The sequence below is a fragment of the Dendrobates tinctorius genome, unplaced genomic scaffold, assembly GCF_039654945.1.
Source record: "Dendrobates tinctorius isolate UK_male_01 unplaced genomic scaffold, ASM3965494v1 ptg000097l, whole genome shotgun sequence".
NCBI classification, from domain to species: Eukaryota; Metazoa; Chordata; class Amphibia; order Anura; family Dendrobatidae; genus Dendrobates; species Dendrobates tinctorius.
The window spans coordinates 11,300,804-11,322,419 of NW_027361765.1; the positions used below are offsets into that span (position 1 = coordinate 11,300,804).

A 21,616-nucleotide genomic window follows, 5' to 3' on the forward strand; every position below is an offset into this window, starting at 1 on the left:
CTTTATTTATTCATTTCAGAGTAAGGCCTCATTCAGACGTTAGCTTTTTTTGATATATGATAAAAACAAACTGCTTTCATCAGTGATTTTCATCAACATGTGGTCAGTTTCATCATGAATTTTCACTGACCCATAGCACTGCACTGCTGATTTTGATTCAACACACAAATCAATATCGGCCATTTTTCCGCAATTTTGCAAGGACCACTAAACCCAAGGAAAAAATCTGACATGTGAACAGCCCCATAAACTATCATAGGTACGAGTGCCATCTGTGAAAAACACACATAGCACTCGTATTTGCAAAACTGAAGTGTTGAAGTTTTTCCTCACACAAGTGATGTCTGATTTTTACAGATAGCACTAGTACTTATGATAGTTTATAGAGTTGTTCACTTGTCAGATTTTTTCCTTGGGCTGAGTAGTCTGCCCAAAACCAAAGGGACTTGTTCAATATTGCTCAGAGTATCAGATCAAACTCACCAATTAAAGTCTATGGAAAGTCAGTGGAAAAAAAGAAAAAAGAAAAAAAAAAAAAAATCAGACTGCACTTGGATGCCACTTACAATTGCTCATTTTGCCCTTCTACCCAATTAATTCTTCTCTTTTCCAGTCTATGATATCATGTGAATAAAAACAGACTAGCTGAATCCTTTTAAGTTCTAAGTAGAAACAGGAGGTCAATGTTCCCTGCATGACTCATCAGTTACTACAAAAGTCCCTGGCAGGGGAGAGGAGAGAACAGCAGGGTCAGGAGTTGAAGAGTGGGATGATTCATGTAAGGAAAATAGACTTCCTGTTTCTACATAGAGCAGAGAAAAGAGAAGAATTATCTTTGTAGAAAGGCAAAATGAGCAATTGTAAGTACACAGTGCTACATAATATGATGACTGCAATATATTAAGAGGATAAAAACAATGATGGGAGTGCTTCTTTAATGTATGGATATGGATCTATTTTAAAGGATAACTACACATTTGCCATATTTTTTAAAAATAATAAATGAAGCAAATGTACAAATAACCTTGATTTAAAAATAGGCAGCTTTGATGCAGACTTATATGTTTACAAGGTAATAGAAAACAAAGAAACCAAGATATATGATCTTGCATGTATTCTCCCTTTTACCTATTCCGTACTTTTTGTTAACTTGTCAAATGCACAGTAGTCAGAATAACGGACAGATGGAAGATGATGTTAGCCCCAATGGGGACAGTGATGATGAGGTCTGTAAAGTGCTGTGAAACTAATGGCGCTATATAAGCAAGATAAATAAATAAATAAATGATGCGACTGCCAGGTCAGAGTGAAGAGAGTTAGGCGCTGTAAATGTAAAACGGGAGTGGATATTCAATTTGTAGTTGCCTTACTTTCTAAATCTTTAAGGATCATCATTTACAATAACAATTCTAGCTACAAAACTGTTTAATATTTGATTGTCATTTTAGAAACTTTTTTTTTTATATCAATATAACTCTAGCCTTCAGTTATTAAATGCCCTTTGGAGCACGGCTGATATAGGGAACAGCATATTATAAATATTGTAGGCGACTGACAGGGAAGATATTGGACGGCATGTATGTCTCTCCAAGAAAGTTAAGCTGGACGAGATATTAAAAGCCAGGTAGTGCTGTTTGGTGCAGCAGCTTCGGTGCTGACCCATTGTATTTACGATAGGTCCTGGCTAGGTTTTTTTTTTTTGAGTGATGAGGAGGATTAGCGGTGAGACTCCTCACTCTCACTCCAGTACGGGTAATACTGGAGGCTTAGCCAGCTCAGCTGAGATAGGTCATCTCATTAGGCCTGTTTCACACATCAGTTTTTTCTGTCAGTTGGAATCCGCCAAAATGGCGGAAAACGGATCCGCCTGCGTGCAGACATCAACGTGTGCCACCGGACCGTTGTTTTTGACAGATCCGTTGAAGGAAGAAATTTAAAGGAACCGCTGTCGAGAGAGAGAGAGAATTTTTCAGCCACCAGAACAGAGTTAAATTTGCCAAGTCCTCCGGGCATGCGTAGTGTAAAATGCGGATCTGGCCGGTCGAAAAAACGTTGCATTGTCCGTCCAGGCATGTCGGCGGACGCCAAAATTTTGGCGGATCCGCAACAAAACGGATCCAACGGATGGCCATCCGTCAAGATCCGCCGGTAATGCAACTCAATGGGGAAAAAAACGGATCCGCCAAGCAAAATGGCGGATCCGTTTTTTTTTTGCAAAACGGCGGATTTTGACTGATGGTAACAGACGGATGTGTGAAACAGGCCTTAGAGACATAGAAAAGGCTGTAGGAAAAAGCTTCAGAGCGTCATAGCCAGTGAACTGATATGACGTGGTTCTGAGAAGGATATGCACAGCGGTTAACGGTTCTAAATAGAGACGTCAAGCCCCGCACATATCCCTGGTAGCACGAGTTAAAGGTATGGTGTGCTAGTTAGCGCCTAGCCGGACAAGGCTTTGTAGGTTTTGGTTTTTTTTTTTTTTCAGAAAATATTTATTAGAGTTTTTTTATAACAAAGAAAGGGTACAATACAATAGACCATATGCTACCATTATCTGGGTAGTTAAGCATTATTTAAGTATGGAAGTAGAGAAAAGAAGGAAAAGACATGAGGGAGAAGACATAGTAGTAAGAGTAAGGAAAAAATAGGTATGGGGAGTAGGTTTTGGTTTTAACGGTTTATTATATTTTGGCTAAAAATAAAGCCCCACGTTCTCCTTATTTAGACTGTGTTTGCTTATGTCACTGCCACGATGCCCTAAAACACCCTACTGTGTTACTATAATATATATTATATATATACACACACACACCCACATACACACACAGTATATACTCGTGGTGTATAAGCAGAGTTTTTCAGCACATTTTTTTGTGCTGAAAACGCCCCCCTTGGCTTATGCACGAATCATTGTCCCAGAAGCCAGAGCGGGACAGGAAGCGACGGAGCAGTGGGTCATATGAGGTAGGAGACGGCTCTAACTGTGCGCACTGCTAAAGAGAAATGAATATTCACTGCACTGGCAAAGAATATTCACTGCTCTTATAGCGCGCGCATAATTACAGCCGCAGGCTTCCAACACCTGTAAAAAAAAACCTCCTACTTACCTTTCCTGTGCGCCCTCGCAGCATCTTGTTCCGGCTTCCAGCAGCTCCTGCGGCCGAGCGATCACGTATCCCCACTGAGTGAAGAGCGGTGAATATTCATTACCTTAATGATTGCCCTGCCGCAGGAGCTGCTGGAAGCCGAAACAAGATGCTGCGAGTGCGTGCAGGGAAGGTAAGTAGGAGGGTTTTTTTTAATGCTTTTCTCATGGGGGGGGGCCATGCATTCAAGGATAGGGATGAGGTACCATGCATAGAAGGATATGGATGAGGAGCCATGCATACCAGCACAGGGATGAGGAGCCATGCAGGCAACAACAGGGATAAGGATTCATGCATACAAGGATAGGGATGAGGAGCCATGCATACAAGGATAGGGATAAGGAACCATGCATACCAAGATGTAGGGACAATGGATACCTGGCTTATGCTCGAGTCAATACAGTGAGGGAAAAAAGTATTTAGTCAGCCACAAATTGTGCATTTTCTTCCACTTAAAGTGACCAAATACTTATTTTCCACCATAATTTGAAAAAGAAATCTTACCAAATCAGAAAAGGTGATTTTCTGGATTTGTTTTCTCATTTTGACTGTCATAGTTGTGGTCTACCTATATTGTCAATTACAGGCCTCTCATCTTTTTAAGTTGAAGAACTTGCACAATTAGTGGCTGACTAAATACTGTTTTCCCAGCTTTTCGTGGCAAAACTAGGTGCCTCGGCTCATACACGAATATTATATATATATATATATATATATATATATATACACACACACACACATGCATGCATATACATACCGTGACAAAGACTATACATACTTTACTAATCCTCAGATGGCAACGTTTCAACGGTGACAAAGACGGGTCACCGTTGAAACGTTGCCATCTGAGGATCAGTAAAGTATCCACTTTTTTCACATTCAACTTGAGTGCTGCCTATTTTTTTTTCCTTTTGGCTGTTTGGACACTGCTGAATAGGTTTTGCACCTGCTGTACTATTTTGGTAGTGCTGCCCTTTTTTCTTGATTATATATATATATATATATATATATATATATATATATATATATATATATATATATATACATGCATAAGTTAAATGTGAAAAAAGTGGATACTTTACTGATCCTCAGATGGCAACGTTTCAAGCTTGACAAAGACGGGTCACCGTTGAAACGTTGCCATCTGAGGATCAGTAAAGTATCCACTTTTTTCACATTTAATCTGAGTGCTGCCTATTTTTTTTTCCTTATATATATATATATATATATATATATATATATATATATATATATATATATATATATATATATATATATATATATACATACACACACACACAGTGCCTTGCGAAAGTATTCAGCCCCCTGGAACTTTTCAACCTTTTCCCACATATCATGCTTCAAACATAAAGATACCAAATGTAAATTTTTGGTGAAGAATCAACAACAAGTGGGACACAATTGTGAAGTCGGTTGAAATTTATTGGTTATTTTACATTTTTTGGAGATTCAAAAACCGAAAAGTGGGGGTGCAATATTATTCGGCCCCTTTACTTTCAGTGCAGCAAACTCACTCCAGAAGTTCCTTGTGGATCTCTGAATGATCCAATGTTGTTCTAAATGACTAATGATGATAAATATAATCCACCTGTGTGTAATCAGGTCTCCGTATAAATGCACCTGCTATGTGATAGTCTCAGGGTTCTGTTTGAAGCACAGAGAGCATCATGAAGACCAAGGAACACAACAGGCAGGTCGGTGATATTGTTGTGGAGATGTTTAAAGCTGGATTTGGATGCAAAATGATTTCCAAAGCTTTAAACATCCCAAGGAGCACTGTACAAGCGATCATATTGAAATTGAAGGAGTATCATACCACTGCATATCTACCAAGACCCGGCCATCCCTCTAAACTTTAATCTCAAACAAGGAGAAGACTGATCAGAGATGCAGCCAAGAGGCCCATAATCACTCTGGATGAGCTGCAGAGATCTACAGCTGAGGTGGGACAGTCTGTCCATAGGGCAACAATCAGTCGTACACTGCACAAATGTGGCCTTTATGGAAGAGTGGCAAGAAGAAAGCCATTTATCAGATATATATCCATAAAAATTGTTGTTTAAAGTTTGCAACAAGCCACCTGGGAGACACACCAAACATGTGGAAGAAGGTGCTCTGGTCAGATGAAACCAAAATCTAACTTTTTGGCAACAATGCCAAATGATATGTTTGGCGTAAAGGCAACACAGCTCATCACCCTGAACACACCATCCCCACTGTCAAACATGGTGGTGGCAGCATCATGGTTTGGGCCTGCTTTTCTTTAGCAGGGACAGGGAAGATGGTTAAAATTGATGGGAAGATGGATGGAGCCAAATACAGGACCATTCTTGAAGAAAACCTGTTGGAAACTGCAAAAGACCAGAGACTGGGATGGAGATTTGTCTTCAAACAAGACAATGATCCCAAATATAAAGCAAAATCTACAATGGAATGGTTCACAAATAAATGTATCCAGGTGTTAGAATGGCCAAGTCAAAGTCCAGACCTGAATCCAATCGAGAATCTGTGAAAAGAGCTGAAAACTGCTGTTCACAAATGATCTCCATCAAACCTCACTGAGCTCGAGCTGTTTGCCAAGGAAGAATGGGCAAGAATTTCAGTCTCTCGATGTACAAAACTGATAGAGACATACCCCAAGCGACTTGCAGCTGTAATCGCAGCAAAAAGTGGCGCAACACAGTATTAAGTTAAAGGGGCCGAATAATATTGCATGCCCCACTTTTCAGTTTTTGAATTTCAACAAAAATTTAAAATAACCAATAAATTTCGTTCAACTTCACAATTGTGTCCCAGTTGTTGTTGATTCTTCACAAAAAATTTACATTTGGTATCTTTATGTTTGAAGCATGATATGTGGGAAAAGGTTGAAAAGTTCCAGGGGGCCGAATACTTTTGCAAGGCACTGTACATACAGTACACACACACACAAACACACGTAGACAAGCTATTGTCTAACTACTACTCACACGGTTCTTGCCCCTACTATTTAAGTATTTAAGAGTCAGCCACAATATAGGAACCCTTTGTGCATGCAGTGTGTCCTCTAAAATATGGTACATTTTATACACCGCTTTATCACTGATGTGAAGAACTGTGAAGAAACGGTAATGAGAAATGTGTCTTTAGTCTCCTTATAACAGATTGTATATTACATCAACAACAAGATGCTTATGTGCTTATGAGATTAGAAGGTATCACAGGAAATAATGGAATGTGAAAAATTATTTATCGACTTGAAAATTGTGCCTATAACAAAAGAAAAGAAAGAACATTTAACTGGTTTTATGATCCCACAGGAGACATAAGTGATAGGGGTCAAGTTCTGGTCTCATATCCATTTAACACCCAAATAAAAATCAGTGCTCCTCTATAAAATACGGGATTACCAAGTCACTGACTGTAACATATGGTAAGTGAAAAACGTCTCGTGTAACAAACCGTTTGTTTAGAAGACTTGATAAAGATATTAATCACAACAATACCATGAATATATTCCTTTGCTAGTTTAAAAGGCAGCCTTTAGTACTATAAAGTTGAACATAGCCACCCCTATATTCACATACCAGACTGCCACCATCCCTGCACGGAGACTTGCGAGAGATGCAGTACAGAGAGCGGAGGGGCCATGACGGTCACTTTTGGCGATTAAAGATTCTTTTTTTTGTTCTTACTCAGCCTTAAGCCCACATAAACATATATTAGCAAAAATTCTTGATGAACCTACATTGTACCGAAAACTCAAGACTGCAAATACCACAAGGTTAGGTAAGGATCTGGCCTTAACCAGTGGCCTGCCGCATCTCCTACAAGGGGTACTGCGCTTAAGTGTAGATGGCTCAGATCCCTGCTGCCAATTCCTTGAACAGCACATCCCTCTGCCCTTCATTTCTCTATACAAGAGGAACCAGCTCCGGCCTTTACAGTAATAAATGAAGAGAGTCATAATCAGTAAATCTAATTTATTTTAAACACTGCTGCCCACCACAGAGCTCTTACAAGAGACTTTAGGCTACAAATGGAACATATTGCCTGGCAGAGAAGTCTACAATGGATACGAGGATGGTCCACATGGAAAACAAATCTGTGTGAACAACTTTTTAAACCACCAGTCTCTAGCTAGTGATTTAAAAAGGATCTTTAACTTGCGAAAAAAATGGAGTTAAATACCTTATAAAAATACCTGATCTGCCATGATTCTGCCTATCTTTTTGGTTTTGTGCTGCATCACTCCATTGCAGCAGAGATTGTTTGACATTTGTTACTTTGAAGTACAACATGTGAAATCTCTACTTGATCTCAAGTAAGAGGTTTTTTTTTTCCCCCAGAGTCTTCTCTGGAGGTGTCCGCTTTCACCCCTTCCTCACAGAAGCTGATCTAGTAGTCTCAAATGCTGCAGAGCTGTGATGGGCAGCTTCTGGGAGGGTTGGTGAAAAAGACTGAATAAATGACCAGATCAACTTCAAGCAGAGGTTTCACATACTGAACTATTTGGGACTTTTTGAATATTATTAAGCAAAGTTTTTTCTAGTGTTTTTCTATCTAGATTAGTGACCATTTTGATGTGATTTGGTCTCTTCTAAATCTGGTCAACCATTACCTATTATATTAGTATTACCATTAATTTTCACTTTATTTTTTTATTTTCTACCTATATTCAGCCCTCTACAAGTGTATCTGAGCGCAAAATAATTTCATGTTATTGTTTGATATTTAACACTGACACTGTGGTGACCATTGCCTTTTATTTTTGCTGCTGGATCTCTTTAGCGCCACTATACTATTATTTATTTCTGAAACTTAATTTATGTATACAAGATTTTGGTACTTCTCTGTACACTAGATGACAGTAATTTTTCTCATGTTGCCTCTTTTGTCAAATGTTCCTACATTTCTTACTCAGTGTGCAGGTTTGTGATGAAAAATGGCACAGTAGGCAAGATGCATAATTCTTCATCAGAGTAGTTAAAACTTGATTTGCTACATTAAAAGGATTGTCCGGTCTTAAACTACAAGTCTGCAGTCATCTACATGACTGTACACTTGTAAATCCTTACAACGTGAGCACTGCACTGTGAGGTTTCTCCGGTGCCGGGAGTGGGGAGGGGTCATGTGACCTCAAGTATGTGATTTGCACACCTCTGGCCACATTCCGACTAGACTGTATCCGGCATTGTTAAATACACTTGCATTGAGTGAGGCTGCGTCCGTCTAGTAGGCAAGTGACCACATGCATGCAAACCACCTACTTGTGGCTACTTGCTTTTTGCACACAGTGTGCATGATGTGGGGATTCACAAGTCTGCAGTCACAGAGAGAGACAGCAGACTTGTAGTCCAAGGCCAGACAACCCTTTTAATGTATGCTATTTTGAGAAATGAAAATGCTGCATGGTTAAGGTGCATATCTAGTAATGTTCTCTAATGTTGGCATGGTCAATTGGTCATCTTAATGCATTAAAAAAGATAAAAAAAGATTTTATTAATTGTTTCTAAATTTTTAGGGTCTTCACTTACAACCATAATTAAGGCTCAAAATGGTAATATAACCCATACTACTTACCTGCTTGCTCCAAGGCCACCATTGTTGACTGCTCTATTAAATCCCGTTCAATAAAGACTCTGAAGTCTTCACTGTACACACTGAGGTCAGGTAGTTGGAATGTATAGATGGGCATTTCTAGGGGAAATGGATCATTGCTGCATTCATTGGCCACATGCAACCGAGCCAGAGAAACAATGGCTGAACTGGCATGAGAGATCCCTCTGGACAGTCTTTTCTCTAAAGAACACAAGAAAGAAAATCGATTAAGACCTAATTTTTCAAACAAAAACATAAGAATTTGCATGAAAACCTGCAAATTGCTTGTCAAATGGGAGTAGCTAGAACAGTATGATGAGCCACAGAAAAACGTGCAAGACACTGAAATACATGTGAGGATCATGAAAAAAATAATAATTTTGGATTGGAATAGTCCTGAAGAGTGGCATTTCTTTTGAAACGCAAACGGAAGACACATTGCTCTTTACACAAGGATGTCGCAGATCAATATTTATTTCACTCACCGGGGTGGTTGGGCTAAAGAGAATTAGTCATATCCATAATGCGTTTGCATAACAATAATGTGACAAGAAAATAACGTAATCCTACAAAATGTCTTTACCTTGAGCTAGGTCTTCTTGTCTTTGGAGGTTTGGTCTCTCAATCTTGTTGACATGCTGGGTGATTTCTCTGTCCTGCTGCTTATAGTATTTCCCTTCATTAAATACTTGCGGCAAATTTGCAGTGTGCACCTGTCGCAGTTGTTCATAGTCACTCAGGGCTGCCGTCAGGTCCCAGTTCTTTCCTGACAAGTGAAATTATACAAGTTAATCAGTGACTTAACTGTAAATGATAAATTATTGCACACTTCACAACGCTTAAAATTAACATTCAGGGTGTGCTAGAGTGGTACTTGATAGTTTGTGAACCCTTCACAATTTTCCAAATAACCTGCATAAATTTGACCTAAAAAGACAACGTATTTTGAGGAGTCCTAAAAGTAGATAAAACAAACAAAATTAATCAAATGAGTCAAAATATTAAACCAACTTTTTTAAATGAGGAAAATCATCCAATAGCAAATGTCTGTGAATGGAAAAAGTATGTGAATATTTGCTTTCATTATTTAGTGTGACCCCTTTGGATGACAATAACTGCATCTAAAAGTTATTGGTAATTGTTATTTAGTCCTGCACATCGGTTTGGAGGAATTTTAGCCCTTTCCTCCCCACAAAACAGTTTCACTTCTGTTATGTGGGTTTTCTCCTATGAACCACTCGCTACTGACTCATCCACAACATTTCTATAGAATCATAACTACTTTGACCTGGCCAACCCAAACCTTTACATTTACTCTTCTGTAACCATTATTTTGTAGAACAATATGTACGTTTTGAGTCGTTGTCTTGCAGCATGATCTATTTCATCTTGAGATTCAACTCATGGACAGAGGTCTTGACATTTTACTTTAGAATTTGCTGATATAGTTCAGGATCCATTCTTCCAACAATGACGACTAGCTGTCCTTGGCCAGATGCAGCCAAACAGGCCCAAACCATGATACTACCAACACTATTCAAAGATGGTATCAGGTTTCTATACCATAATGCAGTGTTTTTCTTTCTCCAAATATAATACTTCTCATTTAAACCAGAAAGCTCTATTTCGGTCTCATTCGGCCACAAAACTTTGTTCCAGTATCTTTCTAGTTTATCCAGGTGATCTTTATCCAGCTTAAGATAGACAACAATATTCTTTTTGGAGATCAGTAGCTTTCTCCTTGAAATTCTGCCATGTACACACCATAATTGTTCAGTATCCTCCTGACTTAAGGGGGCTTTATACACAGCGAGATCGCTAGCAATATCGCTAAAGTGTCACCGATTTTGTGACGCAACAGCGATATCGTTAGCAATCTTGCTTTGTGTGACACGTACCTGCGACCGGCCCCCGATGGATATCGCTGATCGCGCTGGAACGGCCGGGGCCACTTTCTCCTCGTTGGCGTCCCGCTGGCGCCCACTAGCGACGCATGGACGCAGGCGGAAGTCGTCATCATCGTTGCCGTGTGACAGGTAAGAGCGACCGCCGAGCATTGCTGGATCGCTGCTGCGTCGCTGGTGAGATCTGCCTGTTTGGCAGCTCACTAGCGACCATTCAGCGATGGACCAGTGATCCTGACCAGGTTGTATCGTTGTCGGGATTGATGGTGCATCGCTAAATGTAACGGGACTCTTATAGTCAACCACTCCTGGTTAGGGTAGCAATGGCCTTGATTTTCTTCCATTTGTACACAATCTGACTGTGTATTGGTGCAGTGCACACACTTTAAAGATGGTTTTGTAACCTTTTCCTTCCTGATGAGCATCAACAACTCATCAATCCCCATTCTTTGTCCCATTATATACTTCCACAAACATTTGTTGTAATGGTCAAACATTGATAGATCACGGTTCTTTAAATAAAACAGGCTGCCCACTCACTACCGATTGTCATCCCATTGACTGAAAACACCAGACCATAAGTAAACCATCAAATTATCTGCTAATCCTAAGGATTCACATAATTTTGTCACTCACAGAGATGTGACATATGATCATTTTCATAATTTAAAAAATGACAAAAGTCTAATATTTTTGAATCCTGTGTTTAATTTGGTTATCTGTATTTACTTTTGTGAAGATGGGATGTAGTTTTAGGTAAAATCAATGCAAAAATATAAAAAAGTTCTGAAAGGTTCACAAACTTGCAAGTACCACTGACCATGTTTGTATTATTAACAGAGGTTATATATACTAATACAGATGGCAATTTTGCCATGTTAATCGGCCTCAAAACAGTATCATAAAAAGTCTATAAATCAAAGGTAGCAGTGGTCTTCCCTTGGTAGTAAAACTCTAATAATCACTATGTAATATTATAGTTGCTTTGGGATATTGAGGAAGAGAGTCATTAGCAATGATAACAGCCCAAATGTCATCAGCCAGCCTCGAGTATGTGAGGAAGAGGTGTCTGTAAAACTCGGCTTACTAAGTGCCACAAAATCATGTCCCCAAAATAGGATAAAACATATACTGTTATATGTTGACATCGATAATGCTGAATGCAGTATAATTCAAAGCGAATATTAGTGGTGGCTACTGGCAGCCATAATATTATCATTTCAGGAATTGTCTAGTTTTTGAAAAAAAAAAAAAAAAAAAAAAAGAGAAAAAAAATAAAAAGATTTGCTCTGGAAAAAAAAAAAAAAAAAAAAAGAAAACTACTTGTCCCTTTAATCTTATGCTCCAACGCTGATGCTTCAGCTATCACTGACAAGCTTTCTTGACAAGTTGCTAATATGTAACTGCTGCAGCCAGTCATTTGAATCAGTGGTCATGTGCTACTTGTATTAGGGATGATCCATGCCAGTAAAACGGCACTCGACCTCTGCTGCCAGTGATGCTTGTCAAAGGGAAAGTTTAGGGGCTGGAGCTCAGTACAAGAGAAACTTCTGACGCCTTATCACTGCCATAAAGACATTTTAATTGATTGATTTGATTTAGACTTCTCTTTTGTTCATTCACTTTATGTTTTGCTAATTGGTAAAAAAAAATATAAAATAAACTATTACAACTTCTGTATCGGAAAGTATTCTTACTTTGCTTGGAAATATTTTTATTTCTCATTTTTATCTATTAGATTCTACATAGCATTTATTCAGCTATGAACATAAATGTTCACGTGGACCTCAACTAGTATCCTGATAATAGGATGGCAATGGTCTAAACAATAAAAACCTTTATTAACCCAAAAAAATACTATATACAAACACAATCAATCATCCCCAGTCTGATTTGGCTGAGCATTCCTATGTTCTCTGATGAAGCCGCTACCAGAGAATCCACAGGTGGCGGCTTAGCTCTCCATATAGCAAAAAGATCCAGTGATTGAATTCCAACTACTTATTCCTTATGTACCCCGACATAACCTGATGTACAACTGAGGGGCCCCTGTCATGTCGGTGACATGCCATCCTACACAATGCGTGCACCTCTCTGCTCCTCCCAGTGATGAACAATTTTGCTGCGCTGCTTTGTGCGATATATCCAGAACTGCTACATACTCCTGTTGTTGGAGAGTCTCCACCCGGCTATAGGGTGGCGAGGTCAGATTCTGCGGGAATTTAAAGCCACTGTATCCTGCAGTGTTCTGCTTCCCTGGCCTATCCCCTGCCAGAAGGTGATGTATTAGGCAGAATCTCCCTACACATCTTGCCTGAGTTCAGGTCCTAGTTGCAGTTTGTTTCTAGTTACCTGTCAAAGAGTATTACTGTTCTGAATCTCTTGTTACCCAGGCTTGTTACTCATGGTGCTTGAACCTCTAGGTTCAAGCAACATATTGTAATCCGATTTCTTATATTTATAGTGCTTTGAAGAAACCACTATCATGTAATCCGAACGCTGCTAACTTATTCTTATTATTCTTCAGTTGATTTCCGCAAATATTGCGGCCCGAACCGCTACACGCACAGACTCTGTTGAGGCGTCATTTCGAAGCCAGCGTCCACGACTGGTGTGCTAAGTATTTTTCGTGTCGATCGGATTTGTAGTTTTTGCGCAATTTGCGTTTGAAATTTTTTTTTTCCCGTCATCGAAATGCATTGTCTCAATGCATTTCAATGGGAAAATTTTGTCATAGGAATACATGGGGCAGTCGTGAGGCGATTCAAATTTGAGGACCAGTTGCAGCAGTTAAGCTCATTGATATGCGCAGGCAGACCCAGTTACTATGCCAACGCCTACGAACTTTACATGACCCCACCAGGACACAGTTTCTGCCAGATCATATCAGCTCTTAAAGCGAAACCCAAAGCACAAATGCAAATCTAGCTTCATCACATGACGCATGCCCCTGAAAGAGAATGTGCACTAAAGTGGATTTAGAAGTCCAGTGCACCAAAGTGATTCTTAAAGGGCCGGCGTGCCAAATAGGAGGCTGAGCCACCCCCGGCCTCCAAATCGGAGGCTGAGCCACCCCGGCCTCCAAAATCGGAGGCTGAGCCACCCCGGCCTCCAAAATCGGAGGCTGATCGACCCCGCTCGCCAAATCGGACCCAGAGTGGCCCCGCCCACCAATTCGGACCTAGAGTGGCCCCGTCCACCAAATCGGACCCTATGGGGCCCCGTCCACCAAATCGGACCCAGAGTAGCCCCGCCCACGAAATCAGACCCAGAGTAGCCCCGCCCACGAAATCAGACCCAGAGTGACCCCGCCCACCAAATCAGACACTATGGGGCCCTGCCCAACAAATCGGACCTAGAGGGGCCCTGCCCACCAAACCGGACCGAGGGGCCCCGCCCACCAAATCGGACCCAGAGGGGCTCCGCCCGCAAAATCAGACCCCAAGGGGCCCCACCCACAAAATCGGACCCTGAGGGGCCCGGCCACAAAATCAGACCCTGAGGGATCCGTCCACCAATTCAAGCCCTGAGGAGCCCAGGCCACCGAATCAGATCCTGAGGGGCCCCACCCAACAAATCAGACTATGAGGGGCCCCACAGGCCAAAGTGGCCCCTAAGAGGCACCCACAGTTAAAACGGATCCTGAGTTGAAAGTCTTGCAGGGGCAGCAGGCAAGTCTCTTAAAGGGACAGCCCAGGCACCATTTCAAAGCACTATTTGTACTTCCTTCAGGAAATACACATCTAGTTCTTATTATTCAGTTGATTTCTGCAATTAATGCGGCCCGAACCGCTACACGCACAGACTCCGTTGGGCGTCGTTTTGAAGCCAACGTCCACGATTGGTGTGCTAAGTATTTTTCGTGTTGATCGGATTTGTAGTTTTTGCGTTTTAAAATTTTTTTGCCAGTTATTGGAATGCATTGTCTCAATGCATTTCAATGGGAAAATTTTGCCATAAAAATACATGGGGCAGTCGTGAGGCGATTCAAATTTGAGGACCAGTTGCGGCAGTTAAGCTCATTGATATGCGCAGGCAGACCCAGTTACTATGCCAACGCCTATGAACTTTACATGACCCCACCAGGACACAGTTTCTGCCAGATATCAGCTCTTAAAGCGAAACCCAAAGCACAAATGCAAATCTAGCTTCATCACATGACGCATGCCCCTGAAAGAGAATGTGCGCCAAAGTGGATTTAGAAGCCCAGTGCGCCAAAGTGATTCTTAAAGGGCCGGCGCGCCAAATCGGAGGCTGAGCCACCCTGGGCCTTCAAATCGGAGGCTGAGCCACCCCGGCCCTTCAAATCGGAGGCTGAGCCACCCCGGCCTTCAAATCGGAGGCTGAGCCACACCGGCCTTCAAATCGGAGGCTGAGCCACCCCGGCCTTCAAATCGGAGGCTGAGCCACCCCGGCCTTCAAATCGGAGGCTGAGCCACCCCGGCCTTCAAATCGGAGGCTGAGCCACCCCGGCCTTCAAATCGGAGGCTGAGCCACCCCGGCCTTCAAATCGGAGGCTGAGCCACCCCGGCCTTCAAATCGGAGGCTGAGCCACCCCGGCCTTCAAATCGGAGGCTGAGCCACCCCGGCCTTCAAATCGGAGGCTGAACCACCCCGGCCTTCAAATCGGAGGCTGAGCCACCCCGGCCTCCAAATCAGTGGCTGAGCGACCCTGGCCCCCAAATCAGAGACTGAGTGGGGTGCCCAAGTGTGAAAGCCTTGCTGAAGCAACAAGCAAGTCTCTTAAAGGGGCAGCTTGGGCACCATTTCAAAGCACTATCTGTACTTCCTTCAGGAAATACACATCTAGCTATTATTCAGTTGATTTCTGCAATTAATGCGGCCCGAACCGCTACACGCACAGACTCCGTTGGGCGTCGTTTCGAAGCCAGCGTCCACGAGTGGTGTGCTAAGTATTTTTCGTGTTGATCGGATTTGTAGTTTTTGCGCAATTTGTGTTTTTAAAAAAAATTTCCCATAGGAATTAATGGCGACCTTTCCATGACCCCCAAATGACATGGATTGAAGCCACTGCGCAGGTGCAGTGACCTTACAAAGATGGCAGCTATGCAAATGCAGCTTCCACACATGACCCTTATTAGCTAATAGAAGCTAACAGATCGCTGATTCAAGGTCTTAAAAGGCGCAGCATGCCAATGGCTTCTGAAAAGCCCCACCCAGTGATGGCTAACCTTGGCACTCCAGCTGTTGTAAAACTACAACTCCCAGCATGCCCTTGCAACCTGCAGCAGTTGAGTCAGCAGTTGAGGCATGAGAGTTGTAGTTCTCCAACAGCTGGAGTGCCAAGGTTCGCCATCACTACAGTCGGATGCCAAAGTGGCTTTAGAAGCCCAGTGTGCCAAAGTGGCACTGAGGGGCCCGGAGCGCCAAAGTGGCCCCCAAGGCAAAGTGGCAGCATCTGTCAAAGTGGCTACCAAGTGGCCAAAATGGCTACTGAGGTGCCGAATGTGCCAAAGTGGCTACCAAGTGGCCACAGTGGCTACCAAGTGGCCAAAGTGGCTACTGAGGTGCCGAATGTGCCAAAGTGGCTACCAAATGGCCATCAAGTGGCTAAAATGGCTACAGAGGTGCCGAATGTGCCAAAGCGGCCAAAGTGGCTACCAAGTCGCCATCAAGTGGACAAAGTGGCTACCGAGGTGCCGAATGTGCCAAAGTAGCTACCAAGTGGCCAAAGTGGCTACCGAGGGGCCGAATGTACCAAAGTGGCTACCAAGTGGCCAAAGTGGCTACAGAGGGGCCAAAGTGGCTACAGAGGGGCCAAATGTGCCAAAGTGGCTACCAAGTGGCCAAAGTGGCTACAGAGGTGCCGAATGTGCCAAAGTGGCTATACACAACATTCATATTTTTACTTTACTTTCTTACAGTAGACACCTGATACACTGCTGTAAAGCTGGCAGCGCTGTTCAAGCACCATGTATTTCCTTCAGGAAATGCCCATCTAGTTTTATCTGATTTCTACGCTCCTGACTCTGGCTTCGTATTTAGAATATTTGCTTCCCTCCCCAACCTTGGACTTTGTGACATTTCTGTCTTCGCCATCGGTGTCTCGTATTCCACCTTTGATACGTTGGTCAGCTGCTGCAGGTTCGGGGACTACCCTGGAGTAGTACCTAGTGACTACCCTTACGGCACAAGCCTATCCTTACCTATCCTCAGAGGCTCTAGTGAAGACCAGATAGTCACTTACATTGCTGTGCAAATTGGGACAAAGCATTTTCTTTTTTTTTTTTTTTTTTTTTTTTTTTTAAGTAAAATCGTAAGTTGGTTACCAGTCAGCGATTCAAACCAGTTTTAACTGCTTTGAACAGGTGTGAGTGCCTGTTCAAAGCAGTTAAAACTGGTTTGAATCACTGACTGGTAACCAACTTACGATTTTACTTAAAAAAATGCTTTGTCCCAATTAATTTGCACAGCACTTTAGTTACACCCCTCCAGGGTAAGTCCGGTCAGTGGTGCAGTGGGTCCATACCACAGACCCCATATCCATTAGATATGTCACAGACCCCATATCCATTAGATGGTAGACTAATTCAGACAAAATTGTTGGGTTTAGAACACTTTCATCTTTTAGCAATTTATTGTTGCAGACTGAAAGATACATTTGTAGAATATTTACAGTCTATACATATTACAGCTTACATTTGCCTATTCTTGTCCAAATGTTATCAAAAAGTAAAACATGTTTCAAACTAATTTAAAATCTTTATCAAGTGCCAAAAAGATATGGTGTGAAGAGTAAAGACAGGCTGAGGTATTGGGACAAATTAAAAGGCACTGTCACATTGTGACTGTGGGATTTAGTTTAGTCCTTCAAGCTAAAGGGACCCTAGACTATCCCAGTCACCATGATTACCCCAGATGGTGGGGATGCCTGTGTCTTGTACCCCGCTATTCTCCTGCACCAAACTAATCTGAAGTTAGTGTAGGAGCTGTGTTGTCTCAGGGTCCTTCTCTTGGCAAGCTACCTCCATGCGCCTTTTTCTCTAAGAAACGGTCGGCTGAACGTAATTAGGATATAAGTAACAGACAATTGCGCAAGATCAAATTAGTATTTGAGGAGTAGCAACACTTTTTGGAGGGTGCTATCCATCCTGTTATAGAGATTACAGACCATAAAATATTTCCTCTGCCTGGAGTCTGCAAAGCATCTTACACCAAGACAAGTTTATTAATCATTGTATTTTAATAGGTTTAATTGTGGAGGTTAAACAGCAGCCTTTATATTTTATTAGGTGCCTTTCACGTTGTGACTGTAGGGTAGCAAGGACTGTGGGCTTTAGTTTATTCCCTCAAACTAAAGGGACCCCAGGTTATCCTTGTCCCCAAGATTACCTCTGATGGTAGGGATGCCTGGGCCTAGTACTTCGCTATTCTTGTCACCACTACTGAAATGCTAATTTGATTGCAAGCAATTCCCTGTTACCTATATCATAACTATGTTCAGCCGACGACAGTTTCTTAGAGAAAAAGACACATGGAGGTAGCTTTCCAAGAGATGGGACCCTTAGACAATACATCTACTACACAAACTCCAGATTAGTTCAGTGCAGGAGAATAGCGGAGTACGAGATCCAGGCATCCCCACCATCAGGGGTAATCCTGGGGACAGGAATAGTCAAGGGTCCCTTTAGCTTGAGGGACTAAACTACAGCCAACAGTCCTTGCTAACCTACAGTGACAGGCACCTAATAAAAAAATTCCTAAAGGCTGCGGTTTAAGGAAAAAATGTATTTCTCCTTCATAAAATAAAAAACAGAACTGTTTTAGTTTTATTATTTTTTTCTTAATGTTTCTTATATCGCACTAACATATCTGACAATCTAATCTCTTCGTCATAGTTTGGGATAAAAACTAAAGTGCCTGGAAGAAACCCACACAAACTTTTGGTCAGATTTATTCCAGGATATCCAGCTGCAATGCAAGAGTGGACTGGCGGCATGAAATGACACCAATCAGCAAAAGATCGGTGGTCTTTTAAAAGCTTGTTTACACTGGCTGACCGCTGTACCAATGTGCTCTAAATGACCTGTAATATATTACTCAGTGCACATAGGCTGCCATTGTTCTCGGCAGCACATTTACCATTTACACAGAAAATACGACACCGAGAACAATGATCTTTTTTGCAACACAAAAGATCATTGCGCCTGACAAACCAGCATTTTGCTCATTCTTCAGGGGATTGGAAACCTGTTTACACTACAAGATCCTTATATATTGTTTCATGATAATCTATATGTGTACATGGAATTTTAATCTCTCTACTGCCTAGCATTATCAATTTGAGAAAAGATGGTAATTTTAAGGTATATTATTATGTCTATCAATGAAATATGAAGGGATGGGTTTAAGGTTGTGAAGATCATACTGTCATATTCTTGCAAAAGCAAGCTTTGTTCGGTGGGGGTTCAGGTGCGGAGACTCCCCCATCAATCACTAAACTGAAGGGGCAATAGCACTGTGCCCATTTGACTTCTATTCACTTTACTTGTTTCTCAGTAACACGACTACTGTGCTCAATGTCACTATACTGCTATATGAGAAGTACACGTATTGTATTTTCTGCTTTAGTTCAGTATAGACATTTGCTTCATCCGAGCTTCTATTTTGATTCATCTTTGCTTTATCATGTGGAATATGTAAAAAAAATAATATAAAATAATCTTATTACTTCTCTATCCCAGGTCAATACGATTAGTCCCCAATCCCCACAATTTTAAGCGTGCCTTGAAAACGCATTTATTCAGACTGGCCTACCGCCTCAACACATTAACCTAATCCATCCCTGTGTGGCACAGCCAAAAGTTTTACCATAACCAAGTTCCCTGCATCATGTTCCCACATGCTTTATGCATCTATCAGCCCTCTGTGTCTGTACTGTTACACACTTAACATTATGGCTGGTCCAAATAATCAGGGCAACTGTTACCACCCACCTTTCCTGTCTACCTCTTTCCTCAGACTGTAAGCTTGCGAGCAGGGCCCTCATTCCTCTTGGTATTTGTTATAATCTATGTGATTATTGTTATGCTGTAATGTCTATTGTCTGTACAAATCCCCTCTGAAATGTAAAGTGCTGCGGAATATGTCGGCGCTATAGAAATAAAATTATTACTATTATTATCTATCAAAATCATCATCTTGGAAGAGTCCAAGGTTGTGGATGTCCTATTTCACCTTACTGTTCTCCTCGCTGTTCTCATTTTCTTCCAGTAGGTGGCGGGCAATTCACATGTCGACCATGTTGCAGGTTTCGATGAGTGTCTTGGCAATAATCCATTGATCTGTTACTGAACCTCTTCTCAATATTATACAGCTTTATATTTATTACCGGGCTGCATAACGTTTCTGTATTAGGTAACTGAATGGGTACATTTTCTTCTTCAGGAGAAGTTTTAGCTATATAGGTTTAGGCATTTATTTTTATTTTACTCATAGAAGTAAATACAATTAAATAAATCAGTAAACAGCTAGTTTCATTTTTTTCTACTGTACATAACCTATGGGAATTTTTAATTGATTTATCAAAGTTCTTAAAATGTATATTATATATATTTTTCTAATCGAAATGTAAGTATTTAAAGTGAACCTGTCAGCTGATCCGTGGATTGGGCAGCATGTAGCAGCCATGGGCTCAGGGAGATATGTCTGACTTTGAAATGCTACAGCATACTTTGAAAGTTGCTGGGGACCGAGACTGCACTATAGACTAGTCAGACAGGCGGGTCCCCGGTGATGCCGGTGACTGAGACCACACTATAGACTAGTCGGACAGGCGGTTCCCCAGTGATGCCGGGGACTGAGACCACACTATAGACTAGTCGGACAGGCGGGCCCCGGTGATGCCGGTGACTGAGACCACACTATAGACTAGTCGGACAGGCGGTTCCCCAGTGATGCCGGGGACTGAGACCACACTATAGACTAGTCGGACAGGCGGGTCCCCAGTGATGCCGGGGACTGAGACCACACTATAGACTAGTCGGACAGGCGGGCCCCGGTGATGCCGGTGACTGAGACCACACTATAGACTAGTCGGACAGGCAGTTCCCCAGTGATGCCGGGGACTGAGACCACACTATAGACTAGTCGGACAGGCGGGTCCCCAGTGATGCCGGGGACTGAGACCACACTATAGACTAGTCGGACAGGCGGGCCCCCAGTGATGCCGGGGACTGAGACCACACTATAGACTAGTCAGACAGGCGGGTCCCCGGTGATGCCGGTGACTGAGACCACACTATAGACTAGTAGAACAGGCGGTTCCCCAGTGATGCCGGGGACTGAGACCACACTATAGACTAGTCGGACAGGCGGGCCCCCAGTGATGCCGGGGACTGAGACCACACTATAGACTAGTCGGACAGGCGGGTCCCCAATGGTGCCGGGGACTGAGACCACACTATAGACTAGTCGGACAGGCTGGTCCCCGATGACTTCTTGATCGCTGCCCTGGATTGACAAGTCACATATAGGTCGCAGCATCTCAGAGTCAAACAGATCATACAGCCAGTGCCTGATACATGCTGGCCACAGAGTGGGAGGAATGCATCAGGTTCTTTTTAAGGAGAACCTGTCACCGGCTCATAAATGGCCAGTTTTGGCTCTTATTCTATTCCTGTTGCTCCCAAGTATTCTTCTTTTTTTAAATCTCCCATATGGTTCCAGAGATATGGATCTAATTCTTACGGTCTTTGCCAAGTGGGCGTGACTCGCATGATTATCTGGGGGCGTGTCTTTCGGCTGCTCTGTATTATTACACTGAGAGCCACACCCTTTGGTAAAGGCCATGAAAATGGCAGATTAAAAAAAAATACTCAGTGAAGCAGTGGGAATAAAATAAGGGCAAAAACTTGCCACTTTTGACCGGGTGACAGGTCCTCTTTAAAGGGACTAAATGCCAAACTCCAAGGCTGCCACACAAATCTGTGCAAAACAAACAAT

General features: G+C 42.2%; 1 protein-coding gene across 5 annotated transcripts in view; it reads right to left on the bottom strand.

Annotated features, from left to right (window-relative positions):
• OTUD7A (OTU deubiquitinase 7A) overlaps positions 1-21,616 on the bottom strand; it is a 325,610-nt gene that overhangs the window by 106,142 nt on the left and 197,852 nt on the right. For all 5 annotated transcript variants that reach the window (XM_073586902.1, XM_073586903.1, XM_073586904.1 and 2 more), the window contains 2 exons: positions 9,331-9,513; positions 8,730-8,948 (listed from right to left, as the gene is read on the bottom strand). In XM_073586902.1, the coding sequence (XP_073443003.1) occupies positions 8,730-8,948; positions 9,331-9,513 (402 nt within the window). The remainder of the gene's footprint in view (positions 1-8,729; positions 8,949-9,330; positions 9,514-21,616) is intronic.